The following is a 21,935-nucleotide window of genomic DNA, read 5'->3' as shown; positions in this document are numbered from 1 at the left end:
TTGGTTTACTTTGGCTTTTTGCCCGTAAATAAATTTTGTGTGAAAAGGTTACTTAATGAGGAACAATGTTTCTAGCTAATCCGTCACAAAGACTTGAAATGCATTTTGCGATGGACAATTTTCTAACTAATTTGTCACCAAAATTTTTATTTTTAGCAAAAAATTCGTTTCTCGCTAATTTATCGCATAATATTTATACCTTCCTCTTCTCCGTGCTTCTCTCTTTTATCCAGTGACTGTTTCTCTTCTCTGTCTCTCTTTTCCATTGAGTGACTGCATCTCTTCTCCCTTGCTGACTTTTTTTTATTTTATATTTTGTCTTGAATAAAAAATTTAAATAAAAATTAAAATACAATTCATTTTTAAACATTTTTTATTAAGTAAAGAATATCAAATTCATTGTTAAATAAATTTTAGTTTTTTATTAATTATAATAATTTATATTTAAAAAATAACCTATTAATCAAGTTAATCACCATTTTGTAAAATTATAAAAAAAAATAGTATATTTAAATTTATTTATTATCACTAATAATAACTTTTTTTTTGAAAAATCTCAATATTTTTTTTTTCGAAACACGAGTCCTGAAAAACACACGTTAGCATTTATTAATCATAACTTCATAACGCGAGACATTGTTATATATTTGATAGAGTACATAGAGAATGGAATGATCTTATTCTTTAATGGTTAAAATTAAACGAAAAAAAAAAAGAGTAAAACACATTCACAATTATACAAATAAAATGATAATTAATATACATGATAGGCATGATAGTCCTAAATGCAATAACGTTATATACATGTGTTATTTAATTTATATTTTTATATAAATTAAATTTATTATATTCAATTTAGACTATATCAAGATAAATCGAATCAATAAGATTCGAATTAGTAGGAAAAACTTTAAATTGAAATATATAGCTTCGGTGTAATAAGTTAAAAACATTGAAATGACTAGCACATGATAATTTTAAACAATGAACTTCGAATTATACCCATAGTAAATCGAAACAAGTGATTTCGATTTACATCTTTTAATAAACCGAATAAAATTGTTTCGATTTATAGGTATTGTAGAGCATAGCTAAATCGAATGTATTAGATTCGATTTACTAACATTACACCTATATATTAAATTCGAATTCAGTTGTTTTGAATTACAATTTTCAATGTCCCACACACCCAACGTACCCTAAAGAGAAAAGTTTGGCAACAACACCACAAGATTCAAATCTACTTATATGGAAGACGACTCGGATCGTTTCTATCAATTGGACGGAGTTATCCATATTGTTGTGGCATCAATAAAGAGGTTAGTAATAATTTTTTTTAAAACTATAAATAGTAGTTAGAATAGTAATTTAGTAGTTTGCTAGAATTTCAAAATTACAAATACTACTTAAAGTAGTAATTATAAACAACTGTTAGTTAAAGTAGTGACTAGAGCCTCTGTTAGAACTTGTAAGTTATAAATGTTAGATTAAGTAGTGAAAATTAGTTTAGTTAGAATTTAATTTAACTCAACAGTGCGAGTAATAATAGTGATTCAGGATTGTGATATGGTTTACATTAAAGTATTTTTTATTAGAGTTTTCTGTGTTTGGTCCATTTAGATTTAGCTCTGATTTTTTTTTTTTTGGACATGTAATATTATTTGTTTGGGTTTAGTGCATTTTTTCGATTAGGACATGTATTATTTAATATTCCTTTAGTGAACTGTTTTGTTATACAGCCCACTGATACAACACCAACATGAGAAGGAAGCATTGTATGGCCCTAGTCAATATGATTGTACCTCAGGGTGTCCGACTAGTATGGGCTTGCTTTGAGTAGCTATTGGGTATTTTACCTTCTACAAACTGCATCGACAAGTTTACGGTGAAGTGAACTTGGATGCAGGACACATTCAGTGAGCTTCCTCAGGGTACAGACAATGATACCATTAGGAGGTATGTCCGGTACACGTCTTCATATTCGTTGGCTACCCTATATAGCTAGGCTAGAGGATATGGACAAATACAGCTGTGGATCCACTCATCTCTCGTGGTTATACCGGTGCATGTGGCGTGTGGCCAACAGGAACGTGGTAAAGTTAGTTGGTCCACAGTAGCTCCTTCAATCATGGATCTTCTGGCGGTTCTCTAGTTTCAGGCCTAATGGGTTTGATGCCTTTCATTGGCTGTTGGCATCGAGGTACTTGCTGTTTATTTATGTTATGTTTGTTAATATTTTTTTGGGTTATGGTCATTATTGATAAAATGTCTTGGGTCGCAGGTGAGTGTTTAAGCCAGGGATGTGAGTGTTTAAGCTTTCAAAATATTTATTATTAAGTTATTTTGGGCTTTTTACTATTTATAATGACATGCCATATGGCATTATGGAGGGTTGTGATGGTATTGATCTATTTTGCTGTTACAAAGTGGCATAAGGTGGATCGGGATCTACCACAGCTTGATGGAGTACAGTATCAACCACGTGCCACACTCGACGTTGATTTCTTGATGTTAAGGGATGGTAGAGACAGTGATCGGTGGAGATTGTTATGGTTATGGTGGTGGCGGATTAGGTGGTGATGATGGTGGCGGTGATGAAGGTGGAGGGTTTGGTGATCATTTTGTTGGGGTTCCCAGTAGTGACATGGAGGTGCGCAAGAGTCAGACGTATATTAGTCCAGGTGATATGCTATCTGACTTGCTTGACAGTAAGGGCCTTGATGTGGAGTTCAGAGGGTCATGCTTCCTTGATGAGATTAGCGTGATCATACAGGAGGATGATCTGGAGCGTCACAGATCTCAGCTAGTCGGACCCTAGACACACCTAGATGTGGATCTGAATGAGCCTCCATCAAGACCATCAGATGACACATTTGCATTCGATGGGACTCCCCCGTCGGCATTCGCTGTAGCTCCCCCAGCACATCCTGGTCCATCTAGGTCACTCGAGTGCACACCAGACGAGGTGGTGCATGATGGTGACAGAGATAAGGATGAGGTCTCTCTGGCCCAGAGAGCGCAAAGAATCAAGCACCGCCACCGCTACTTTACAGGATCACATCTCTTTTGATTACGGCGTATGCATTATTATTTAGATGATTGTTATATGTTGTTAGTAGAAGATGTATGTTATATTTTTTAGATGGTACCTTTATGTTGCTGAGATACGATGTTTGTTTTATCTCGTTTTATGTAATATGTACCTTTAGGGTCTTGTATTTACTATTTTTACAATTTCTTATACGACTATTTCTTAACACGAGTCAAGAATACACAACATAACTAAAAACCAAACGATGAGATTGAGTTAATAGTAACATGGGAATACAAAACACAATAAAACTTACAACTGAGATAAAATTAAAGTAAATGAAAGAAGGCACAACCGACCTACATTAAATTAAATGAAAGAAGACACAACCGACACAACATTACCCTAGATAAACACATCCCTATGCATTACTAGCGGAAGCATAACCCATGTTAACTCGTCCCTGTTGACACCTCCTCCGTGTGTGGCCAGGCTGTTTGCAAAGCCCACATCGCTTGGGTCTGTTCGGATCAACCTCATCTATGATACTTTGGATCCTAGTCCTCCCGGGACACCCTTCAGATGCACTTCTCTTGGTGGGATTGGCTATGACAATGGGACCATCATATGGTGGCCAAAAACTTTCAGCGATAGGAGGAGTGAATCCCATTCGGTATACATTGAACACCGAGCTAAGGCGATACACCTCATGGACATAGGTTGCCCAACTCAGACGTGAGTATGCACAACATACTAAGGCATGGCGACATGTATAATGAAGTGCCTGGAAATATCTGCAATCATATGTTTGATCCCTGAGGGACACTCTGTACGAGCCAAGTGAAAAGCTACCAGTCGGAGAGGTCTTGACCACAGTAAACACAGAATTATCCATATCATACAAACTCACCGTAAAACACCTTGATGCCTTCGAATTAGCCTCTATTGCCTTCATCAGATGCTCACTAAACTGCTGCTCGATTTCTAACTGTGCCTCTACCTCTCTTCCCTTGGGAACAAAGAGCTCGGCTAATCTTCCATAAGTGACTTCACCAACGAAAAAACTGGAAGGTTCCTTACACCTTTTAGTATGAAGTTTACACACTCGGAGATGTTAGTAGTTATATGCCTAAATCTCTGAGCTTCATTCTAATGCTGAGCCCACTGCTCATACTCAATCCAATTATCCCAGTCACACATTGCAGGGTCTTCAGATTGGAAAATATCAAACCAGTAGTCAAACACTACCTCAGTCTTGACGTAAGTAGTATTCACTAAAAACCTCTGTGCATCCTTACCCTTAAAATTCAGGGCGAAATTTGTTGCCTCGTGTCGGATACAGAATGCTTGGTAGGCACTAGGTGGAAGCCAACCGCTATCAGGAGCCTCAAATGCAGCCTTGATTCCCTTATGCCTATCCGAAATGACTAGAATACCTGACTGAGACGTTACGTACTGCCGAAGGTGAGACAGAAAAAATGAGCACGACTCCGCATTCTCACCCACTACAAGTGCGAAAGCAATGGGAATGATGTTGGAATTCTTATCCTGAGCAATCTCAACCATCAGTGTGCCCCCGTATTTACCGTACAAGTGGGTCCTATCAATACGAAGCGACAACTTAAATGCCTAAAGGCCTCGATGCACGGCGGGAATGTAAAAAAAGCCGATGGAAATAAGCTCATGACTCACCGACTTGCCTACCAACTCGTACAGGGCTCGTCTTCAACACTGCAACACTACCTGACATCATTATCTGCACAGCCAATACCCATCTCGGTAACTCATTATATGACTCTTCTCAATCTCCATACGTTTACGTAACAGCCTTCTACTTGACCAACCAACCCCTCCTATAAGTCGGTCTAATTCCGAATGTGCCTCTGTCACATTCTGTAGTACCTTGATTGATACGACAACATCAGCTCTAATCATAGGCAGTTTGAAAGCCAATATAACATGATAATCAAGCATCCTGTAATCACTAGATATCGACAAGGCCTCCATTGTACCGTCTTACCTCCCAAATATCCTTCCACTGGTGAAAAGTGATCCGAATCAACCATGTGCAACCGTTGCCAAACTCTTTACACTTTTTATGGTACTTGACATGATCAGATTCTAGCACTATGAACTCAACCTGGTGGATACTATAAGTCTTCATGATTAAGACAGCCTTTTCTTTATCTTGAAACTGCTGATTAACTTGGAACTTAGCTAGACCTCCTCTTAACGGGGTATCATCTAACTTGTCAATTATTTTTATTAGCGTAGAAGTATGTTCTCTAGTCAAAATATTTACAATTTTTTTACAATTTCTACAGTTACATAATCCTATTCCTAAACAATTATTCTAGTCATCTTTTTCATTATTTTCTTCTGAGATTTCTTCTTCTGACGTAAGATCTAATTGTTGTATAAAATAATCTTCAAATTTAGAAGAGTCTTCATAAATTGATTCTTCCTCTAATTCTGAGTTGATTAATATGGTTGTTAAAGCTTGCTTAATTTCTTTATTTTCTATTTTATTTTTTTTGTTCTGTTGTACACTTATTAGCGTAGTGTCCCTATTTTTTACATATCCAACATGTTACTTATTTCTTTTTATCAGGAGATTTAGGTTTTTCTTTAGGAGTTTTATAGAATTTTTTATAATTTTTTTTCATAATAAAGGAGTTTATTTATGTTATATCTAGGTTTTTTATAATTTTTTTTTAATTTTGTGTTGACCACTGGGTGCCTTTTTGGAGTTATTCCGTATTGATAACAAAACGTTCCAAGTTCTCTTTTTTTCGTGATAGTTTTTTATTTTATTTTTGTTGTATCTTAGTATCTGTGCATACTTCTATACCTGTTTGTACTATTATGTTATGTAGTTGTCCAAAAGTTAATAAATTATAGCGAATCTGGGTTCCAAACTGTGTTTGTAATTTTTGTAATACTTTTTCAGAGAATAATTTTGGTAAATCTGTTACGAATCTTTCCTTTCAGAAAGGTGCATATGCATCATCTCTTATCATAACTTTTGACATAAAAACATCTTTATACCATATATAATCAGACATGGTTGGACATCTTAAATTCATTAATTGAGTTCCTACCTATCTTTGAAAGTACTTGGATTTGCTACAAAGTTTTTAATAATAGTATATATTAATGTGGATGTAGCATCTTGTGACTGATCTTCTTGTTTAATGCTATTAATAATTAATTCTTTTTTCTTGAATACTGAAAAAATTATTCCACCATCCTTTTAATTCTCCTATAAATCCTTGGGTTAACATAACTGCTGCCTTTTTATAAAAAACTTTTCTCATCTTATAAGCAGTTGCGGCCATAGTCATATTAAACATTTGATCTAAAATGGCTTGTTCACTTAATCCATCTATATTCCATTCTACTAAGTCTGATCCGGAAAAATAATTTTGTACTAATTATGTTCTTTCTAAAGGATTACTATGTGTTCATCACACATAGCGGAAGAAAAGAAAGTAATCCTTAAAGATCTATTTTGTGCTTAAACTTTATTCCAATAATAATATATAAATCATATCTAAATACATGTGTACGCTAGTAAAAATCACTTTCTCCTTCAATGATGCGAAGGCGCTATGCGTATCCACACCGAGACCAACCTTTGCTGTCAACTCCTTGACCAATGGACATCTGATCTAAATTGAGAAACCTCTTGCAACTCTTTTCATGCTATAAAATTTTTCTCCAAGGATCAGGCTCACATACAGTTTATGTGTGTAGAGGTAAAGGAATAAAACTCTTGTTTTTGTTCTCTTCATTTTCCAGTACTCTTGGAATACATATATATAGTGTGAGATTTGTTACTGATTATAAATTTGAATCTCAATTCAAATTTAAATCATATCTTGAAACTCTAAATCTGAATCCTTCAAATTTATGAATCATATCATAACTCAATTTAAAACAGAATCAGTTAGGATCTCATCCAAATATAGAATTCAAATTTAGAAATAGAATAACTAATTATTCTCAAATCTCATTTAATATTCTCAATTATCATACTATTATTATATTCTTGGTGCTAGCAAAGAATATAATAATATTCCATTTGAATTAATAAATAATTTATTTGATCAAATCAAAATAATAATTAAATAATTCTATTACAAAGATTAGAACACTGGTTAGCAGGGGCAGAGATACATAATACTAAAGAGGGCAATGCCCCCTCCAAAAATTTTAATTTTTATTTAAAAAAAATAGTCTATCCCCTCTTTTTTTTTATTTCCCAGCCCCTCCCTTTTTGTTCGTACACTTTCTCAGCCCCCCCTTTTAATTCATACAAAAAAAATCAGCCCAATAGCCCATTCTCCGCCCCTTTTTTTTATTTCCCAGCCCCCTCACCCTTTTTGTTCGTACACTTTCCCAGTCCCCCCTTTTTGTTTGTACACTTCTCACTTTCACTTTGTAGGTAAAAACTTTTGACTTTTTCTATTCTTCTTCTTCTTTATCTCTTTAATCTTCTTATCTTTTACCTCTTTGATTTTTTTTTTTTGCAGATTAAAAAAAAAGATAGTAGTTCAACAAGTGATTCTTCACTCCTCTTTCTCAAAAAATATTCTATTTTTATTCCTTTTTATTTCAAAAAAACTATTAAACTATTGACTTTTCTATTATTATTTTTCTGTTAGTTGATGAGCGGATAATTTATACGCTTTTTTGGCATTGTTTTTAGGTAGTTTTTAGTATAATTTAGTTAGTTTTTACTATATTTTTATTAGTTTTTATGCAAAATTCACATTTCTGAACTTTACTATGAGTTTGTGTATTTTTCTGTGATTTCAGGTATTTTTTGGCTGAAATTGAGGGACCTGAGCAAAAATCTGATTCAGAGGCTGAAAAAGGACTGCAGATGCTGTTAGATTCTGACCTCCCTACACTCAAAGTGGATTTTCTGGAGCTACAGAAACCCAATTGGTGCGCTCTCAATTTCGTTAGAAAGTAGACATCCAGCGCTTTCCAGCAATATATAATAGTCCATACTTTGCCCGAGTTTTGACGATGCAAACTGGCGTTCAAACGCCAGTTTCCTGCCCTATTCTGAAGTTAAACGCCAGAAACAGGTTACAAACCATAGTTAAACGCCACAAACAGGCTGAAAGCTGGCATTTAACTCCAAGAGGAGTTTATACACGTGAAAGCTTCAATGCTCAGCCTAAGCACATACCAAGTGGGCCCCGGAAGTGGATTTCTGCACTATATGCACTTAGTTACTCATTTTCTGTAAACCCTAGTGACTAGTTTAGTATAAAAACTACTTTTAGTGATTTATTTCACATATTATGATCATTGTTGAGACTATCTTTGTATCACTTTTGATCTCTTGATCACGTTTAGGGGGCTGGCTTCACGGCCATGCCTGGACCTTCATCACTTATGTATTTTCTACGGTGGAGTTTCTACACCCCATAGATTAAGGTGTGGAGCTCTGCTGTTCCTCATGAATTAATGCGAAGTACTATTGTTTTTCTATTCAATTCAAGCTTATTCTTATTCCAAGATATTCACTCGCACTTCAACCTGATGAATGTGATGATCCGTGACACTCATCATCATTCTCACCTATGAACGCGTGCCTGACAACCACTTCCATTCTATCTGTAATAGCTTGAGCGTGTATCTCTTAGCCTCCATTCCAAAAGATCGAAGTCTTCGTGGTATAAGCTAGAATCAATTGGCAGCATTCTTGAGATCCGAAAAGTCTAAACCTTGTCTGTGGTATTCCGAGTAGGATCTGGGATGGGATGATTGTGACGAGCTTCAAACTCGCGAGTGTTGGGCATAGTGACAGACGCAAAAGGATCAATGGATCCTATTCCAACATGAGTGAGAACCGACAGATGATTAGCCGTGCAGTTACAGTGCATTTGGACCATTTTCACTGAGAGGACGAACGGTAGCCATTGACAACGGTGATCCCCCAACATACAGCTTGCCATGGAAAGGAGTATGAATGATTGAATGAAGGCAGTAGGAAAGCAGAGATTCAGAAGGAGCAAAGCATCTCCATACGCTTATCTGAAATTCTCACCAATGAATTACATAAGTATTTCTATCTTATTTTATATTTTATTTATATTTTAATTATCAAAACCTCATAACCATTTGAATCTGCCTGATTGAGATTTACAAGGATGACCATAGCTTGCTTCAAGCCGACAATCTCCGTGGGATCGACCCTTACTCACGTAAGGTTTATTACTTGGACGACCCAGTGCACTTGCTGGTTAGTTGTGCGGAGTTGTGAAAAAGAGTTGAGATTATGAACGTGCCTACCAAGTTTTTGGCACTGTTGAGATCACAATTTCGTGCACCAAGTTTTAGGCGCCGTTGCCGGAGATTGTTCGAGTTTGGACAACTGACGGTTCATCTTGTTGCTCAGATTAGGTAATTTTATTTTAATTTTAAGCTTTTTGTTTTTGTTAATTTTATTTTCGAAAAATTTTCAAAAAATAAATTATTCTATGACTTCAGAATTTTTAAGAATGAATTCTAGAGTTTCATGAGATATGTTGAATCCTGGCTGGCTGTTAAGCCATGTCTAATCTTTTGGACCGAGGTTTCAACTATCCTTAGAAGAGCTTCTTTGTCTTTCTCAGCAAATTAGCTGTTGTATGTAATGTTCTGCTGAAGCTTGGCTGGCCATTGGCCATGTCTAGTGTTTTGGACCAAAGCTTTCACTGAAAGCTTGGCTGGCTAGTAAGCCATGTCTAATTCCTGGACCAGAGTTTTAGACTAACATTGCATGATTCCTGGAATTCTCATTAGAAATTTTGAAATCCTTATTTTCTTTTTCAAAATTAATTTTCGAAAAATTCAAAAAAAATAATAAAATCATAAAACCAAAAATAATTTGATGTTTCTTATTTGAGTCTAGTGTCAATTTTTAAGTTTGGTGTCAATTGCATCTTTTTAATTTTTCTTTAAATTTTTGAAAACTCATGCATGTGTTCTTCATAATCTTCAAGATGTTCTTAATGATTTTCCTTATTTGATCTTTGCATTTTCTTGTTTTGTGTCTTTTCTTATTTTTTATATGCATTTTCAATTTGTTATTGTCTAAAGTTTGAAAATTTCTAAGTTTGTTGTCTTGCATGTGTGTCTTTTCTTAAAAATTTTCAAAAATAAGTTCTTGGTGTTCATCTTGATATTCAAAGTGTTCTTGGTGTTCATCTTGACATTCAAAGTGTTCTTGCATGCATCATGTGTTTTGATCTTGAATTTCCATGTTTTGCATCATTTTTATGTTTTTCTCTCTCCTCATTAAAAAATAAAAAATAAAAAAAACATCTTTTCTTTATTTTGCTCATAATTTTCGAAAATTTGGATTGACTTAGTCAAAAATTTTTAAAAATTTAGTTACTTCTTATGAGTCAAGTCAAATTTTCAATTTAAAAATCCTATCTTTTCAAATCTTTTTAAAAAATCAAATTTTTTTCATTTTTTCTTTCATATTTTCAAAAATTTCAAATTGATTTTCAAAATCTTTTTCTTACTTTTATTTTATATTTTCAAAATTAAATGCTAACATTTAATGTTTTAGTTCAAAAATTTTAAGTTGTTACTTGCCTATTAAGAAATGTTCAATCTTTGAATTTTAAAATCATATCTTTTAGTTTCTTGTTAGTCAAGTAATCAACTTTAATTTCAAAATAAATTTCAAATCATATTCTTTCAAAATTAATTTCATAATCTTTTCTAACTTCTTATCTTTTCAAATTTGATTTTTAAATCTTTTTCAATTAACTACTTGACTTTTTGTTTGATTTTAAAAGTTTTCTATTTCAATCATATTTTTTTCAAAATCACCTAACTAATTTTCTCTCTCTAATTTTCGAAAACTCCTACCCACTTTTTCAAAACTCCTTTTTAACTAACTAATTATTTTAAAATTTAATTTAATTTTATTTCTCCTTTTAATTTTCGAATACTAACTAATATTTAAAATAAAAATAAAATTATTTTTATTTTATTTTATTTAATTTTCAAATTCTTCCCCCTCTCATCTCTTTCTATTTATTTATTTATCTACTAACACTTCTCTTCTACTCATAATTTGAACCCCCTCTTCTTCTCTGTGTTCGAATTTTTCTCTTCTCCTTCTTCTATTCTTCTCTTCTTCTACTCACATAAAGGAATCTCTATACTGTGACATAGAGGATTCCTCTTCTTTTCTGTTATCTTTTTTTTCATATGAGCAGGAACAGGGATAAAGTCATTCTTATTGAAGCTGATCCTGAACCTGAAAGGACTCTTAAGAGGAAACTAAGAGAAGCTAAAGGACAACCCTCTGAAGAGAACCTGACAGAAATTTTCGAAAAAGAAGGAGACATGGCCGAACCCAATAACAATGGTGGAGATGCAAGGAAGATGCTTGGTGACTTTATTGCACCCTCTTCTAACTTATACGGAAGAAGCATCTTAATTCCTGCCATTGGAGCAAACAACTTTGAGCTTAAGCCTCAATTAGTTTCTCTAATGCAACAGAATTGGAAGATCCTCATCAGTTCTTAGCTGAATTCTTGCAAATCTGTGACACTGTCAAGACCAATGGAGTTGATCCCGAGGTCTACAGGCTTATGCTTTTCCCTTTTGCTGTAAGAGACAGAGCTAGAACATGGTTGGATTCACAACCTAAGGAAAGCCTGAATTCTTGGGAAAAGCTGGTCAGTGCTTTTCTGGTCAAATTCTTTCCACCTCAAAAGATGAGCAAGCTTAGAGTGGAAATCCAAACCTTCAGACAGAAGGAAGGTGAATCCCTCTATAAAGCTTGGGAAAGATATAAGCAATTGATCAAAAGATGTCCTACTAACATGCTTCCAGAATGGAGCATCATATGTATATTATATGATGGTCTGTCTGAGTTGTCAAAAATGTCATTGGACCATTCTGTAGGAGGATATCTTCATTTGAAAATCCCTGCAGAAGTTCAGGAACTCATTGAAATGGTTGCAAATAACCAGTTCATGTACACCTCTGAGAGGAATCCTGTGAAAAATGAGACGCCTCAAAAGAAAAGAGTTCTTGAAATTGATACTCTGAATGCCATATTGGCTCAGAATAAAATATTGACTCAACAAGTCAATATGATTTCTCAGAGTCTGAATGGATTGCAAGCTGTATCCAACAGTACTAAAGAAGCATCTTCTGAAGAAAAAGCTTATGATCCTGAGAATCCTGCAATGGAAGAGGTGAATTACATGGGAGAACCCTATGAAAACACCTATAATCCTTCATGGAGATATCTTCCAAATATCTCATGGAAGGACCAACAGAAGCCTCAACAAGGCTTCAATAATAATGGTGGAAGAAATAGGTTTAGCAATAGCAAGCCTTTTCCATCATCTTCTCAGCAACAGACAGAGAATTCTGAATAGAGCCACTCTGGCCTGGCAACCATAGTCTCTGATCTATCCAAGACCACACTAAGTTTCATGAATGAAACAAGGTCCTCCATTAGAAATTTGGAGACACAGGTGGGTCAGCTGAGTAAGAAGATTACTGAAACTCCTCCTAGTACTCTCCCAAGCAATACAAAAGAAAATCCAAAGAGAGAGTGCAAGGCCATAACCATGACCAACATGGCCGAACCTGGAGAGAGTGAGGAGGATGTGAGTCCCAGTGAGAAAAGCCTCATGGGACGTCCTCTGGACAGAAAGGAGTTTCCCTTTGAGGAACCAAAGGAATCTGAGGCTCATACAGAGACCATAGAGATTCCATTAAACTTCCTTCTGCCATTCATGAGCTCTGATGAATATTCTTCCTCTGAAGAGGATAAAGACATCACTGAAGAGCAAGTTGCTAAGTATCTAGGAGCAATCATGAAGCTGAATGCCAAGTTATTTGGTAATGAGACTTGGGAGGATGAACCCCCCTTGTTCACCAATGAACTGAATGCATTAATGAGGCAGACATTACCTCAGAAGAAATCGGATCCCGAAAAATTCTTCATACCTTGTACCATAGGCACCATGACCTTTGAGAAGGCTCTATGTGACCTGGGGTCAAGGATAAACCTCATGCCACTCTCTGTAATGGAGAAACTGGGAATCCTTGAGGTGCAAGCTGCAAGAATCTCACTAGAGATGACAGACAAATCAATGAAACAGGCTTATGGACTAGTAGAGGACATGTTAGTAAAGGTTGAAGGCCTTTACATCCCTGCTGATTTCATAATCCTAGACACTGGGAAGGATGAGGATGAATCCATTATCCTTGGCAGACCCTTCCTAGCCACAGCAAAAGCTGTGATTGATGTTAACAGAGGAGAGTTGGTCCTTCAGTTGAATGAGGACTACCTTATATTCAAGACTCAAGGTTCTCCTTATGTAACCATGGAGAGGAAGCATGAAAAGCTTCTCTCAATACAGAATCAAACAAAACCACCACATTCAAACTCTAAGTTTGGTGTTGGGAGGCCACAACCAAACTTTAAGTTTAGTGTTGAGAGGCCCCAACCCTGCTCTGATTATCTGTGAGGCTCCATGAGAGCTCACTGTCAAGCTATTGACATCAAAGAAGCGCTTATTGGGAGGCAACCTAATATTATTTAATTATATCTATTTATTTTCCATTGTTATTTTATGTTTTCTTTAGGTTGATGATCATGTGAAGTCACAAAAACAACTGAAAAATCAAAAACAGAATGAAAAACAGCATTAAAAACAGCTCACCCTGGAGGAAGAGCTTACTGGCGTTTAAACGCCAGTAAGAAGTATCAGGCTGGCGTTAAACGCCAGAAACAGACTACAGCTTGGCGTTTAACGCCAGAAACAAGCAGCAGTCTGGCGTTAAACGCCAGGATTGCACTCTAAGGGCGTTTACACGCCTAAATGGAGCAGGGATGCTAAGTCCTTGACCCCTCAGGATCTGTAGACCCCACAGGATCCCCACGTTCTCAACTCACTCTCTCTCTTCTTCACACATTTTCATAACACTCTTCTCCAAATACCCTTCACCAATCACCTCCATCACCCTTACCCATCAACTCTTCACCAATCACATCCATCCACTCTTCCCCAAAAACCCCACCTACCTCCAAATTCAAAATCCTTTCCCTCCCAAACCCAACCCTAATACACGAAACCTAACCCTCCCCCCACCCCTATATAAACCCCTCACCATTCCTTCATTTTCACACATTACAACTTATCACATGGTTGATAGATTAATACGTCTTGTTTTGACTCTACCAGTGTCTACAGCAACAACAGAAAGAGCTTTTTCAGCAATGAAAATTGTTAAGACAAGACTCGAAGTAAGATGGCTGATGAATTTTTTGCAGACAATTTGGTCATCTATATAGAAAAAGAATTAGCAGCTATTTTCGATACAAATTCAATTATAGATGATTTTGAAAATAAAAAAAAAAACGTCGAATAGCCTTTTCATGATACAAAACTGTAAGTGGTAACTTTTATATATTATTGTCTTACTTTGATTGAGATTATATATTTAATTTTTTAATATTATCAATAAAAATAGTAATATAAAATATTTTTAGTAAATTATTAAACACCGTCCCCCCTAAATAGTTAGTCTAGCTCCGCCCTTGCTCGTTAGTGTATGACCCCATAGATTCAATACTAAGCGGGTAGTAAATTAGTCATACTAAATTTACTAATCAAGGTTGGCATCTAGCAACACTCCTCAACGACCCGATAGTATAAAGTAATTTTACTAAGAACCTTAAAAGAACAAGGTATAATTCCTTCCATCTTTCCAGCTCTTGGTTAACCCTTAGAGTATGGTTTAATTGTCAAACTCTAACTTGTTACCATTATTATAATGAACTGTGAATGACCTAAGAAACTCATTTCTTCATTCATTCAATCCCCTTGGTTTAAGGTTTTATTCATCTCAGTCATTATACTTATAGAGCTCAAACTCTTTACCGAGAGTTGACGGATTCCTTATTGACTAATCATTAATTCTACAAGTCTTTAAATTATACCCAATATCCATTCAACTAGCACCCTAGGATATTAGGTGTCCAGAATCAAAGTATAATAAATACATTGTTAATTACTATGACAGTCGTAGATCAACGGAAACTCTATTACTATGTTCATCATGAGAATATCTTATTGACAAATGTACGGTAATTATAACCATTAGGAATTCTCAAAGTGAGTCAGTTCAATGGTCATATCTCTATATGCACCATCTATATATATAATTTAACAAATGAGATCTATTAATCTTCATCCAATGAAGACCATTATATATATATTGATCTTTCCAGATTATTAATGTCCTTTTTAATAATCCTATGACCAAGAACAATTTAAATTAAATTATAAAAAATTTATCTCTCAATATTATGATCACTATCACAATGATAAATCTCTAAATTTAATCAAGGACCTTATTATATTAATATTTTAATATAATAACAATAACAAATTATTTGACACATGATTGATTAGATTGTGGTCATATTATTTATTCCCAACACTTTCTTCTAAGCCTACATCTACTGGTGACGATCTAAAATAATAATTTCTTCTTTTAGGATAATCTTTTTTATGCGACATTTTATTTATTTCTAATTCTCCTTCCTTTATTAATGTATTAATCGATATTTTTTCTAGACTAATACTTTTAAGTTTTTCTTTTAATTCATCAACTTCTACTTTTACTTTAGATTTTAAATTAATATTATCTAAGCTTTGTAATTTATATATAGGTTTTTCTATAGGTTTTCTATTTTAATTGTTTTGTCCATATTTTCTATTTTTCCTAATTGATTTTTCATTATATTTAACATGGTATTAGTAAAGTTTAATTATTGATGTAATTTCTTAATATCTCTTTTTTTTATGCTTCCTTCTGCGTTGTTATCTTTATAGGGTGTTGCTTCAACTTTTTCAACTGGTATTTTAATAGTTTCTTTAGGAGGATATTCAGATTCTATTATTGATCCTGAACTAATTTTCCATACAACAGTTGATTTTATTAACGGACATAATTTCTTGTTGTTTTTAGAATAATAATTAATCTACCAGTCAAAGAAATATAAATCAATTCTATTTTCTTTCATAAAATTATAGAATAGTTCTCTTAGTCTAATAACTTCATTTTCAGAATAATTGATAAATTACCAATCTCTTAATAGTTTATTATAATCAGCATTAAAATATTGTCTTATCCATTCTTTATCAATTTCAAATGGTTCTTCCTTGATAATTACTAATAATACTTGTGATTCAGTTGGATCGTAATTTGAAAGTGCTTTATATACAGGAACGCCTATATGAGGCCTTATATTATTAATTCCTATAATATTATCCATATTTTCTATTGACAAATTATCTATAGAATTGCTATGACTAATAGTTTCAACACTATCAGGAATTCTTAATGATTGAGATCTATTCATCCTAATTCTAATATATGTTCCTTCTCTTATTATTTCTCTTAATCTAATAGTTTCTATTTGTGGTTCCTCAATAATATCAGGTATTACCCATTCTTCAGGCATTTTTCTTAGTAATTCCTCATGTCTTAGTTTCCTTGGTGTTTATATATTAGATCTTTTAAGATTTACATGCATAATTATTGTTTTTTCTCTTGAGGATTGTCTTAATGCTTTAAAGTTATAATTAACCTTAGTAATTTTATAATATATTCTATAGATTATTTCAAATGGATCATATTTTTCATTTATGATTTTTTCATCAGATTGGACATGCAGTTTTAAGGCTTGCCAAGTATATTCATTTCTCAGATTCATAGCATAATTCGGATAACAATTGAAGAAAACTGGTCCATCATGACAGTTGCTTAAGTATGAAAATCTTGTATCTCTTAATGTTAATAATATAGGAACATTTATTCCTATTCTAAAGTTAGGTTTTACTGCTACTTGCATCAATCCTATATGGATGAAGTTGTATCCTTTGTTACTATGTTCTTTTAGCTTATCTTCTTCTAAGATGGTAATGGTCTTATTATTATTTGTTCCTGGTTTACAGTATTCTAACATATGTATTTCATAATCTCTTCCTTCCTAGAAATTTCTTTTTTTGTATACTTCATTTTTATCTATTTTTTTAAATAAAAAACTCAACACAACAAGGTGGAGCATCAACGAAAAAGTACTAAACAGATAAAATAAACTAATTTCTAATTATCTTCGGCAAAAGTCATCAACACCCAAAAGATCAAATATCACTCCACTTTTTGTAACTCTTAATCGACTGGTTGACTATCCCTACAATACATGATTCTTGATTCTTCAAGATTCTGTCATTCCTTTTCAACTAAGCGCTCCAAATGAATACAATGAAACCAAACTCAGCAACATTCTATCAATCCGACTACACGATTAACCTCTGAACCACGTAAACTTATGGTCATTTAGCTCTATATCCACTAGTTCCATAATGCTGACACACTAGCGCCTTTCCTTTCTTCCAACTACACAATCTCATTGAAGACACCCATGTAGCAAAGAGGAATTTGACATATTCCCAATAAAAAACTCAATTATTCCCCACACAGCAAGCTTCTCTTCCCTTGTATGCACACCATACACCAAGCAAACTACACAAATAAAAATTATTGTTTGTCAATTCCCCTTCTATACACAACAATCTCTCTCCTTTTTAACAATTACTCAACCTAAACATCATATCATCCCACATTATTAATAAACCTCCAGAACCACACTTTTCGATCCCACAAATTCTAAACCCACCACATCATTACTCCAAAATTGCACTACATCAAACTTAGTAATCACCTCCTTCTTTGTCTCTATCAATCCTAACATATTCACAATATTTTTACGCTTAAATTTTTACCATTTTCCACTTTCCAATACCTCCTAAACCCCTCATATTCCACGAACTAAAATCATTTAAAAATTTTATTACACACCTTATTTCGGTTTTTGGGGCGGCTCCTTCTTACTTTCTCTTTTTGTTTTGTTTGTCTTTTTTTGTGCCAATACTTCATTTTGAGCTTGGAGAATAGCCATAATGTCCTCATCATCGTCATAAAAAATAGCTCCTGATTCGACAGCCAGATTCCAAGCAGCCCTATTTTTAGCCATATCTTTATCCCAACTTCCTCCGTGCTCATCTTGATTAATTTCGGAGTCTGCATACTGCTCTGAGTCCCCCGGATCTTCTATGTTCCTTACAGCCCATTCATCATCCAATCCAGTTTCCTGCACCACTGTATTCTCATCATCTAAATCTGAATCTTGCACTGTATCACCCCTCATCAGACATATGCCAACATGCTGCTTACCACTCCCGTCCAAACTAGCGTAGGTCTCATTAACTACACTTGGTGAAATGTTTTTCTCTGCTGTGTTGTTCGAATAATTCTTCGCACCTCCACCAATCTCCTTTCCGGCTTGATTATGCTCGTCGGGTGCATCAGGGGCTACACGCTCCTCCTTGCCCTCCACGCCATCAAGCTCAATATGGACATTATCACCTCCGTCACCAGTAGCTGACTTTCCTCTAACTTGGCTATTTCTAATTCATTTTTAGTTCCAGAGGTTGATGTTTCACCATTAATTATATATATATATATATATATATATATATATTGTACTATATACAATAAATTGAATATAGTTGATTTGATTTACACCATTCAACGCCCTATGTTAGTAAATCGAATCCAATAATATCGATTTATATGTTCAAATGCTAAATCGAATTGATTAAATTTGATTTATATAGTGCAAGATTAAATCAAATTGATTAAATTCGATTTACATAGTAGAAGAAGAGTAAATCGAATTGATTTGCTTCCATTTATATAATTTTATTGTCAAAGTAAAAAATGCATATGTAACGTTATGATTTTTAGGACTATCATGTAATATTGGTTTTAATTTGGTTTATTTATATGTTTTACTAAAAAAAAAAAGAATTTAAATCTTTTAAAAATTTTAAATTTTTATTTAAAAAAATAAAATGTGATCTTTTACTTTTAAATATTTTTTATATATTTTTTAATTTTATCTATAAAATAAATAATTAGAGATTATATTTTATTCTACTAAAATAAAATTTGAAATGTACTGGATTTAAATCTAAACATAAAATATTTTTTCTATAAAGTAAATAAGAATTTATCTGCGAGCGTAAATAATGGGATGGTGAAATGAAATGGAATTAGATTAGATGCGTATGAAACGGTGCCTCGTAGTCCGTGCGATCACATCTTTCCCATCTCCATCAGACGGACCCTATTCATGCATGCTTTTTGTGACGTCAAGATCCCCATTCCCACACAATATCCATCGCAGTCAAATCATTCCCCCACAAAAGAATACTCGTCCAATTATCCTACGACACGTGTCCCGACACTCTCAATTACCACAATACCCTTCACCGTCAAATCATGGTACTTACAATCCTAATATGGCACAGCTTTCGGTCATTTCACCTCTAACGTGTTTTCTGTGGGATTGCCATCAAGGTTAAGTTGCCGAGGTCGTTTTGGTCATTGTCACTGCTCTACTCTACTGTAACCTTGACTTGTATAAGTCTCACTCACCCTCCAAAGACCAAAACGCATTTTCTACACAATTTTCTTTTTAAAATTTCTTCCAACACATTTAATTTTTATTGTACTAAGAGTATTTATAATTAATTATTTAATTTTTATAATTCAATTATTAAATTAATGTTCAATGAGTAACAACAATTGTTTTAATCTTTGTAAATTAAATATTTGTAGGTAAAATATAAAAAAGAGTTAATTTTTTATTTGACTTATTAAAATTTAAGAATCAAAATCAATGTTAACTATAAAAATATTGATATTTTAAAGCATGTACTGAATAAAAAACGTTTTATGTTTAATAAAATATTTGTGATAATAGTTGCTATTAATTAAAATGTGCATTAAATATATATGTTGCAAAAATATAGTAAAATACAAAGAAATATATATATCTTTATTTTTGTATTGCATTGGCTGCATTGGAGACACGTGAGTGGGAGGGGATTAAAGAGATGACGAAGGAGTTAGGTCACGTGACGTGATGGTTCTTACTGGTGACGCAAACGTGAGCCTGCAACCTTTTTTCACCATTATTATTACTAAGAGATTAGATTTTAAAGATGCGTTCGTACCTTGTTATGGTGTGTGTGATACTGATCGATTGATACTTGATAGTTCTCAATCATCCGAATCATGTTCTTATCATTGAAATTATTTTTAATGTTACCTTTTTATTGTTATTTAGTTTTAATTCAGGCTTTTCGATCATCTCGTGTGTTCTGTCCACATAAATATCATACATGAAACAATCAATTATACAGAGAAATTTAGAACTACATACGACGTTAACGTACTAAAATTATGATATTAAAGTAAAGAGCTTGTTTAATTTTAGACGAATTAAATAAATTAAAAATTTTATTCGTACACTAAAATCAACTATTAAAATTACTTATTTTTAGCATATATTTATATTTTAATATATATTTTATCTTGATATTTGATTTTGGTAATTGATTTTATTGTATGAATAAATTTCTTATTTATTTTTAAGTTGAAAAATGAAGAATGATTTTTTTGTATCTGACTTGCCAATAATTTTAAACCAAGTAACTAACTAGTGAAATAACTAAGTCTATAAAATTTAGGGTTTATTAGGCCATCTATTAAGATTATTAATTAAAAAAGATGGTATAAGAAATATAAAATTTAAATTTTTAATATATTCGCGATGTATTTTTTAAAAAGAATTAATAATAATAATAATAATAACTTAACAAGCACATATTAACAAACCCCTAAAATTGACGAAAGATGGAAAAACAAATGTTTACACGTGTTGTGTTCCCCAAAGCATATTCACATTATTGGATAAGATCTCTGAGTGGCAAACTGGCAGTGAAACTTATAAGAAATGTTTTATATTATCTTATCATATAATAAGAATTTAAGTGTGGTACGTGAAATTTAACACACAAATATTAGTGCTCAAATAGGGTTTTTTTAGTGCAATGCTAGGATTTAATGTAAGAGACTAAGAGTGTGATACGTGTAAAATTTTTAAATTCTAGTGTGGAACAATCCATGTAATCCCAACACAATTTTACATTTATTATATATGGTGCATAATTCATTATTTTAATGGATTTATAAAGATTGATTGATTTTTGCAGCGTTAGATTTTCAAAATATGATCATAACAGTCAATCATTTAAATGAGATAAAAAAAAAATACTATGTGCGCATCATATATCAGCCATCAAATCGTTATAATATATTTATATATAAATATATATTATTTAAATTATTTTTAATATATATTTTATATTTAAATATATATTTTATATAAATAATTGACCCGATAGTTAAATTTTAATCTACACGTAATATAATCGAAAAATTTAAAATTAAACAGTAGTAATGTTACTAAATTTGTATAGAAAAATTAATAAATTATAGTTCAGATGACATAGTATTTCCATACTAATATAGAGATTGCAGATTTAAATTTTTCTATCTTTGGTATAAAAAAAATTTATATAAAAATTTAAAAATATCATATGCATGCCAAAAATTAGTAACTATATATTATTATATATAAATATATTATTTAATATATTTCTAAAATATATTTTATATTTTAATATGCACTATTGGTAGCTAATTTTTTTTATATCCTTAATATGTTTGACAAAAGTTACACGTATGTATGACATAATATTACCACTATTCTATTTCTTTTTAAAAATATTTTATTTTTATAATAAACTAATATTTAATTATTCTTGTTGGTTTCAATTTTATTTTTAAATCATCATGATTGAATTAGAATAGAGACTAAATAATAATAGTTTAAATCTACGTGTCATTCTTAATTTTTGCTTTTTATATAAGC

General features: G+C 32.8%; 1 protein-coding gene and 1 non-coding gene across 2 annotated transcripts; both read right to left on the bottom strand.

The window, feature by feature from the left end:
- Nucleotides 1-3,452: 3,452 nt before the first annotated feature.
- LOC148563044 (uncharacterized) lies at nt 3,453-5,038 on the bottom strand. Its single transcript, XM_088491133.1, has 4 exons — nt 4,934-5,038; nt 4,732-4,787; nt 4,197-4,631; nt 3,453-4,113 (listed from the first exon to the last, which is right to left on the bottom strand). The coding sequence occupies exons 1-4, from the start codon at nt 5,036-5,038 to the stop codon at nt 3,453-3,455; spliced, it is 1,257 nt and encodes a 418-aa protein (XP_088347259.1).
- A 6,740-nt stretch (nt 5,039-11,778) lies between these two features.
- LOC148563043 (small nucleolar RNA R71) lies at nt 11,779-11,886 on the bottom strand. Its single transcript, XR_015887101.1, has one exon. It is a non-coding gene; the product is annotated as a small nucleolar RNA R71 (small nucleolar RNA).
- Between the last annotated feature and the right edge of the window lie 10,049 nt (nt 11,887-21,935).

The sequence above is a fragment of the Arachis ipaensis genome, chromosome B6 (genome assembly GCF_059453495.1).
Source record: "Arachis ipaensis isolate K30076 ecotype BB chromosome B6, ASM5945349v1, whole genome shotgun sequence".
NCBI lineage: Eukaryota > Viridiplantae > Streptophyta > Magnoliopsida > Fabales > Fabaceae > Arachis > Arachis ipaensis.
The sequence above is the reverse complement of the archived record's forward strand: the minus strand, read 5'-3'. Positions and strand labels throughout refer to the sequence as shown.